The sequence below is a fragment of the Ooceraea biroi genome, chromosome 10 (genome assembly GCF_003672135.1).
Source record: "Ooceraea biroi isolate clonal line C1 chromosome 10, Obir_v5.4, whole genome shotgun sequence".
NCBI lineage: Eukaryota > Metazoa > Arthropoda > Insecta > Hymenoptera > Formicidae > Ooceraea > Ooceraea biroi.
The window spans coordinates 6,529,173-6,537,836 of record NC_039515.1 but is presented as its reverse complement, the minus strand read 5'-3'; the positions used below and the strand labels follow the sequence as shown (position 1 = coordinate 6,537,836).

General features: G+C 41.0%; 1 protein-coding gene across 1 annotated transcript; it reads right to left on the bottom strand.

Moving 5' to 3' along the window:
- Positions 1-1,706: 1,706 nt before the first annotated feature.
- Positions 1,707-8,058, bottom strand: LOC105282286 (testis-expressed protein 2). Its single transcript, XM_011344154.3, has 7 exons — positions 7,659-8,058; positions 6,331-7,540; positions 5,892-6,266; positions 3,536-3,713; positions 2,976-3,457; positions 2,576-2,648; positions 1,707-2,484 (listed from the first exon to the last, which is right to left on the bottom strand). The coding sequence occupies exons 1-7, from the start codon at positions 7,705-7,707 to the stop codon at positions 2,155-2,157; spliced, it is 2,697 nt and encodes an 898-aa protein (XP_011342456.1). The 5' UTR covers positions 7,708-8,058; the 3' UTR covers positions 1,707-2,154.
- Between the last annotated feature and the right edge of the window lie 606 nt (positions 8,059-8,664).

Below are 8,664 nucleotides of genomic sequence, written 5' to 3'. Positions count from 1 at the left end.
CGAATTTTGGCCACACAAACTGCAAAACATTTATATTAGGAACATTAATGTACGAGGTGACGTCACAATAAGCCGATAATAAAACTGTAAATGTTTTTTGTCGTTTTTAACACAAAGTCGAGTTTCGCTCGGTATATTTCTTTGTATACTTTAATCGTGGAGAAGGATTTTTCATTCTATACAATCATTAAAGAGTAATTAGTACAGTAAGATCGACCAATTCCGCCGGTAATACAGACGACTCCAGGATCCCCTTAAGCAATCGAACACGGAGAAGAACGGACATTTCCGCCATGACATTCGTTGCAAAGCTGATGAGTACGAGTTTCTCGGTTCGTGGTGGTACACGAAGAAAATGGGAGAAATTCCCGCGTTCATTTTGACAGATTGGATTGGCGTAGCGCAGCTCTGTGCCCTCGCATTGACAAACCACACATGCAAAATAATAACACTTCACACCTATTTGTGATTTGCGTGGCTATTACACCGTTCCCGTTAATAAATAAATTCAATCCAGGATTAACGAGTTATATATCACATTTTTTTCTCTTCTGCACGTCTTCGCGATCGTTAACTACATTTGCGTTTGATTAGATTGCAGACTTGATTTATTAAAACTATGTAAAGTTTCACCGCTCCGTGGGGTGTCTCATTTTGTATCTCACTTTACATACGTTTCTCAACTTCTCGGCAGTTTTGTTAATTTTACTTAAACAAATGTGCCGATTGTTCAGTTTTATTAAATTATTTTATTCAATCGCTTTACAACAGTACTTTAATAATAATTTAATAAAATACTTTGCGGCAGCTGTGATTAAGGGGGGAGCCTGCTTTAGAACGTTGAAAATAAGGTATAATTTTACGAATTGTTTTTGGAGAAACTATACAGCGGATCGTTATAAAACTTTGATGCATTTATTAGTACATGATTAAAGATAACAAAAATTATTTTTTTATTTGAATATATCGCCTGTAGAGGTCGTCCTGGAGGCATCTTAGTGCAGCCGGCATTGTAAATTCGTGAGCATTCTCCCGCCTCCGAATTTCATCCAAACTGAAAAATTGAAATATTTTCTCGTTATTTATGAATTCTCATCGTCGATGAACCTTTAATATTCATAAAAACATTAAGTTAAACAATTATTTTTGCATGAAAAAGTTCAAAAACTTTGCCTAAAAATCGTACTTTTGTGTTCTAAGCTCCACCATTTTGGCACTTTTCAACATTTTTCTTCTCTCCTTGGTTCATCGACGATGGGAATTCGTAAATAACGAGAACATATTTCAATTTTTCAGTTTAGACGAGATTTGGAGGCAGGAGAATGCTCACCAATTTGCAATGCCGGCGACGCGGCTGCACTAAGACTTCTCCAGGACGACCTCTACAAGCGATACATTCAAATCAAAAAATAATTTTCTTATCTTTAAACATGTACTAATAAATGCATCAAAGTTTTATAATGATCCGCTGTATAGTTTCTCCAAAAACAATTCGTAAAATATACCTTATTTTCAGCGTTCTAAAGCAGGCTCCCCCCTTAAGTAATTACGTAAACAACCACATACACGGCACATTCTTCTTCTGTTCTTCTTTCTGAATGAACAGTGCCGCGATTTTATATGATTGCAGTAATACAATCAAATAGTCTGCAGCAAGTCCACATTAACGTTAAAAAAAGTGCCTTACTTCTCTGTGCGTTTTTCTCTTTTGCTCATTATATATATATATTTTTACCACACTTTAATAAAAATGGATCTCACTCATAGCGAACTTTTTCTCTCCTACCTCCTCTTTCTCTTGATTTTTATAAATACAAAGATAATATAAATAATATTATATATCACAAGTATTCTTTTTTTCTTGCATAGCCTAATAAAATGTTTCTTGTGGCAAATAACGTAATAATAATATTAAAAATCGTGTACAAATAGCTAGAATAGCTACGTGGTTTTCATTCGCGAAATCAGAAAAATTCTATCGCTTTCTCGTAGGTTCCTGTCAAAGAATTTTAATAAATTGTCTTAGCAACGCGAGAAATTCATCTCTCTCAAGCAACAACCTATTAAGGATGTTTGCATTGTCGATCGTTGACGTGAAACGTAAGAAAAAAAGGTATAGAAGCAGAACACTGCTTTGGCCGGTATAAGATTCGTTTACGTTGCAACGAAGGGATAATTTGGGCAGAGCGATAGGACCAAATCATCCATGTTTGGTAGAACGACTAGCTTTTCGAACTCCCTGCGCAGCTTATTCTCAATCCACTTGGTCACGTACACAATGTTGACGGTCCTCTCGCCAACGGCTGGCTGCACAGTTACGGCGATTTTCGGCACCGGTTTGAAGCCATACCAGAGCCGATCGGAGGGCGGCGGAGGAATGTTCACCGATAAGCAACCTTCGATGCCGGATACGCTCACCATGAAGCGGATCTCCGTGTTGGAAACGCCCTGCATCGCCCGTCGTATGTAGGACAACTCCGTGGCCTGCGGGAAAGTTGCGTTTGTCTGACAATTTGTCTTTGTAATTAAATTGAACATTTAATTAAGTAAACAGAAAGAAAAATCGCTCTCTTACGTGACGGAAATATTTGTTAGCCGTCAACTTGTCGACCATATTGAGAAACTTCTTGCCCGAGGATTGTACTGGTCTGTAACACATCAAAGTCTTTTAATCTTTTATCATTCTTATAATTATATAATACAATTAATATATTATAACTTCGCCACGGAATAATTTTACAGATTACACATACAATATCTCGCATTGAGATTGAGATGTTCAATTACGAATAATTAAGCTTTGCACAATTTCTATATTTTTATAAAGATTTTTCATACGAAAGGGACTGCGATTAAAATATATATTAAACAAATAAATTAATTCAATTAATTAAAAAAACAGATGAGAGAAAAATCGTGCGACGAGCAATGTCTCTATTGAAATTGACTAAACTTTGATTCAAGAATTCTCTTACGTGGTGTCTTTGGACGTGATGCACGACGCGACATTCCCGACGTCTTCGTCTTCTGTGGAGGTCTCCGGACTGTCCTCCACATCACTATCGAATATTGGCGATCTGGTAGGGACAGTCTTCTCGTCAACGATGTCACCGGGTACGCTGGTCGTGCGCGTTAGCTTCATTAAATTCAGCTTCGTCTCGACAGTCATTGTCACGTAGCCCTTGTAGGTGATGTTTAAATCAAGCCAAAATCCCCGTTCGTCGAGTACTGGTTTAGAAATTTTATCAACAACCGGAGCATCCTGCCCAATTACTACTTCCGTTACCAGGAGACTCTCCATAAAGTACGGGAGCTTGATATTGGAGAGTTTCCGCTGTACTTTGTCCTGAATAAGATTGATTGTGTCCGGAGAGCTGTGCATGTCGAACAGCAGTCTTCCTAGAAAGCTGTTTACCCAGAGGACATCACACTCTCTCGGAGAACCCTCAGGATCCACCTGAAAGATAGTCAATCAATAGTCAGTCAATCAGTGTCATAAGAATTCTGGAATTAATTCGATCACTGCAACGCTTACGTTCAGGTACTTGCTCATGTAGGTGTTGTAGTTAATCTCGGGAGACGTCTCGAGTTTCGCTTCTGCCGTGTCCGGCTGCACAGAAGTCGTTGCATTCGCGCAAGACGTAGAGTCGTTTACGGAAGAAGTCGAGTGTCGTTTCCGCGAGAGCGACGCCGCTGACGTCAATCTCCGATACCTGAAAAAATTATCTGTTAAGATATTCACGACAATTGAACGGGATGAAGTTTTGAATCTCAAATCACTTCATTTACACTTCCAACCGAAGAGATTCTTTTAATCGGAATTCTTACTTCAAACACTTCAATTGATTTTATTAAGGGGGTATTCTAGTGTAGCATGTCAGAAAAATCGAATTTTTTTGGCATATTTTGCAAGTATATGGTATGGAAAATATGTCTGCGAGAAGATTTAGCCCGATTCGCAAAATTAACAAAGTAATAGCACCTAATAGAAAATAACTTTTGGCGCGCGCTCGGCGGTTGGACCGCGCGGCACACACCAGAGCATTGTGTTAGTATTTTAGGTAGGATCGGAAGATCGTTATTCTTTGAAGGTCGTACATTTGAATTGGAGCCTTTGTATAGTACAGGTTACATAGTACAATGAATCTCTAAGTTCATTGATTTGGACTTTTGCTCCAAAACATCCCCACGCTGGCGTGAAAGTTGTTGAAATAGCAACATTCTTGGCAGTTATAATTTTCAATAAAGGATTTATGCCAATTTTCAAACTTATGAACGTGATGGGAGTTAGTATTGGTCAGCAAGCGGTGATGTACGCAAACTCCCGGAGCGAAGCTCGTATCACCCGCTCGGAGCGGCGCTCCACTAACTTCTCTCGAGATCAGAGAATGAATCGCAGGGAAGAGAGATCAGCTCTGCAGGACTTCTACGAACAAGAGGAATGTCCCCTGTATGGCCCTGGACTAGCCGATTGATCGTAAGTAACATTATCTCTATGTAATCAGTATGAAAAACTTTAAACGTGTTTTTCTCGAAACCATGTTTTTCAAATTGGTTCCCATGATATCTCAAAAACCAGTTAATCAATTGACTCAGGCTTTTGCACACATCTTCAGTATATGTGTGGCTATAGCCCCTACCACAATCAAGTCGAAATATTGTTTTTTGGAATTTCTACAGCCCTTCAAGGGTGAAAAAAATGGCACAAATCGAAACTTAATTTTCTCAATGAAGTCATGTTTTAAATTTTCAACATTTTTTTTCATTCTGGTACCTGCTATAGCCACACTCATACTAATTAAGAATCTCTTTGGTTTTTTTGTTTCAGATGAGCAGAACAGCTGAAATCATGGGAACCATGGACCAACTTTTTTTTCATGTTCTTATTTAATATCATGTGCAGCGCTTTATAGTTATTGTCTACTACCAAAATTTGGAAACATACACCAAATATGTATGAATAAGCAGGGAAAACCCTGCCTCAAAAAACATACTTTTCTCAAAAACCATTCACCAAAATAGCATACAAATTCCGCTTTTACACTAGGATACCCCCTTAATGATACATCTCTTTGGTTTTTTTGTTTCAGATGAGCAGAACAGCTGAAATCATGGGAACCATGAACCAACTTTTTTTTCATGTTCTTATTTAATATCATGTGCAGCGCTTATTTATAGTTATTGTCTACTACCAAAATTTGGAAACATACACCAAATATGTATGAATAAGCAGGGAAAACCCTGCCTCAAAAAACATACTTTTTTCAAAAACCATTCACCAAAATAGCATACAAATTCCGCTTTTACACTAGGATACCCCCTTAATGATACATCTCTTTGGTTTTTTTGTTTCAGATGAGCAGAACAGCTGAAATCATGGGAACCATGAACCAACTTTTTTTTCATGTTCTTATTTAATATCATGTGCAGCGCTTATTTATAGTTATTGTCTAATACAAAAATTTGGAAACATACACCAAATATGTATGAATAAGCAGGGAAAACCCTGCCTCAAAAAACATACTTTTTTCAAAAAACATTCACCAAAATAGCATACAAATTCTGCTTTTACACTAAGATACCCCCTTAATGATACATCTCTTTGGTTTTTTTGTTTCAGATGAGCAGAACAGCTGAAATCATGGGAACCATGGCCAACTTTTTTTTCATGTTCTTATTTAATATCATGTGCAGCGCTTATTTATAGTTATTGTCTAATACAAAAATTTGGAAACATACACCAAATATGTATGAATAAGCAGGGAAAACCCTGCCTCAAAAAACCTTATACTTTTTTCCAAAAAAATTCACCAAAATAGCATACAAATTCCGCTTTTACACTAGAATACCCCCTTAATCTAAATTCATTGATTCAGAAAAGAAAACGTTACCAGTCTTCCTTCTCTCGATCAGCGCGCGCGAACACATAAAGCTTGCATTTGGTAATTTCTTCGTCGTCGCGGCAATCCTCATAAATACTCCTAATAGACTTGGACTGCGAGATATCGTCATCGTCGTCATCCTCGTCGATTTTCAATTCCTCATCCTCGTTATCCTTAAAGAGTTCAAATCTCGAATCTTCGTCCTCGCTTTTCGTATCATCGGCCAAAGTACTCTCCTCGCCCTCCTGACCCTCCTGGACAATTTTCTTCTCATCCTCGAGAGATTCTTTCTCGAGGATGTCCGTCCAGTCACTCAGCGTCCCGCTATCTATTAACGCTCCCCGATCCATCGTGATGCAAATCGGATATTTTTTGCTCCATCTCCTGCAATAACAAACATCTTCATTCAATGATCCATTTTACATAAAAGTTTACGTAGGACGCTTACCTTCTGCGAATAAGTCCCTCTGGCAATAATTCTATCTTCGCACCAGCGAGATTATACACGCGTCTCCTGGTGAACTTAAACTTTCGCTTAGGCTCATCCCACACCGCTCTCTTTGGTACTTTCATCCTTGTCTCCATAACGCGCAGCACTCCACCTTCCAGGCTAAAAAAGACTGACTTTGTGCGCGCTACATGGTAGTTTTGGGGATCGTAAGTGTACGGTAGTTGGTTCAACCATCCCTCGTATCTTTCTTGGACCACGTGCTCCTCCGCTGCTGGTATCTCCAGCACAGGCACCACTGTGTGCGTTGGCTCTTTGTCTAACGGCGTCGTCAAGATTTCCTTGATCTTCTGCACCAGTTTATACGCTGTCACCGTCACGAAAACGCCTATGGAAAAACCAACCAAGTGCGCAGGCAGCGGAATCAGCGAGCAGACAGCGATTACGAGTGCCAGCAATGTAACCAGCTGCCTCGTTAGTTGCCGGAACACGTGATCCTTCATGTAAGAAAGCAGTGTGCCAAATTTCACTTGCTTCTTTTCTCGGACAGACCCGTCCGACTGGTCGAAGCGATCACGGGGAGACGCGGCGTCGGTCTTCGCGTCCTCGGCGCGAGAATCATCCTGCAGCTCGAAGGAGGAGTCAGGAGCAGATTCGGCGAACTCGGCGGCCTCCACGCCACTCTCTACGCTGTCGTCCTGGGAGTTCTTGGTCTTTAAACCGGTCCTCACTTGCGAGAAGCCCACAAACCTTGCGGCATTACTCTTGCAATGGACAACGGAGAAACCCGGCTCCCTTTCTTGCTTGTCGTTGACGTTCTCGTCGGTAGGCGTGACGTCTCCGAGATCCTCCGGATCGCTGATGCTGGAATCCTTGTGGATCTTCCTCTTCTTCTTGTCGCTCTTGATCTCGGAAAGTTTCTCCTCGAACGTCTTCGTGATCTTTCCCTTGATTTCAGACAGTACTTTCCATGGATCCGATGGTGGCGTGCCTTCGGACAGATTACCGGAATCAACGGAACGCCTCTCGGACTCATTCTCCATTCCCTGGCCATTATCGCTGCCCTTGGAGGGGCTTGACGGTACCTTCTGCTTGTCAGACTCCGGCGTAAGGCGTTTCTCCTCGTCGGAGGAGCTCGGATACAGTTCCTCCAGCTCGTCGTCATTGGCTCGATAGTGAATCACCGGCACGGACGTGGCGATCGGTTTGCCTGCGTGGTGGAAGAATAAGAGCTCAAATCAGCTGAATTTACGGAAATTCGCGAGAAAGCCGTTGTCGTATTCGCGATTCTGAGTTTTCGTGCGTACGTGTGCACTTTTCTCACCCACCTTTTATTATCGCCAGCTTAATTTTTCCGGGACTGTGTTTGCTGCTCATCGTTAACCGTTACAGCTCAACGGCCGTATGAAAAGCTTATCGATGACGACATTGGATCAAGTGTTCCAGCTAATCTGACCAGGGGAATCTGTTATTTATTTACAGCGACAACACCGCCCTCCGCCTTCCGGAGTGGCTCGACGCCGCTCGACGCCGTGTCGAACAATTACGATCGCCTCGTGAGCTACATTGAACAGCGCCGTTCCATTCCACGCGACAATTAACGACAACAATCAGCAATTGTCGCGATCTGATGACACCCGACACATCCGACATCCCCCGAGACCCTCTTCTTCTTCTTCTTAATGTTCCATGGCACCCGATCCCTTTCAGGTTCGATATGGCCAACAGCAAAATTGTGCAGTGACTCGGACCCGGTCAGGTTGTCCAACGTACAGTTGTTGAATTGATTGCGCGCGGAATAAGAAGGGGAAGGATTAAGGAAACAGTTGGACAGATTTGAAAAATGCAACTAAAAGCCGGCATAACTTGGCAGGTGGATCATGGAGCAAAGGAGTTATGTCATTAAAAAGACGATGATACTGAGACTGAATAAAAGTAATCAAAAACAAAGCTCTATCTCGATATAACGGACAATACAAAATCACATGGTTCATATCCTGACGTGGATTACCGCACGTGCAGCCCACAGACGAAACTATATTTTTACGAAATAAACTATAATTTAAATTATAATAGTTGCTACGCGGCTTGTTTCATAATACAATAGTTTGTCTATTCAATTGTTTATGATAATACCATGGGTAACGTCTCGCTGAATGATAATGAGTAAAATAGTGCGAACCTGTGAGAGCCGCTTTACCTTGCAAATAAGTCTCAAACCGTAAAAAATGCGAATCTTTAATCTCGGCAAATAAATCCGTATAGGGAACTTTAAAATAAGGTCTAAAGCGTCCCCAGCGGCCTCTTTAGCAAAACGATCCGCCGTCTCGTTTC

Bases quoted from the DNA above. Each gene is read 5' to 3' on its own strand.
- LOC105282286 (XM_011344154.3), bottom strand. From the start codon at position 7,707: ATGAGCAGCAAACACAGTCCCGGAAAAATTAAGCTGGCGATAATAAAA. The intron at 6,267-6,330 runs GTAAGCGTCCTA...TTGTTATTGCAG, and splicing joins GAGGGACTTATTCGCAGAAG to GAGATGGAGCAAAAAATATC. The intron at 3,714-5,891 runs GTAACGTTTTCT...TAATTTTTTCAG, and splicing joins GATCGAGAGAAGGAAGACTG to GTATCGGAGATTGACGTCAG.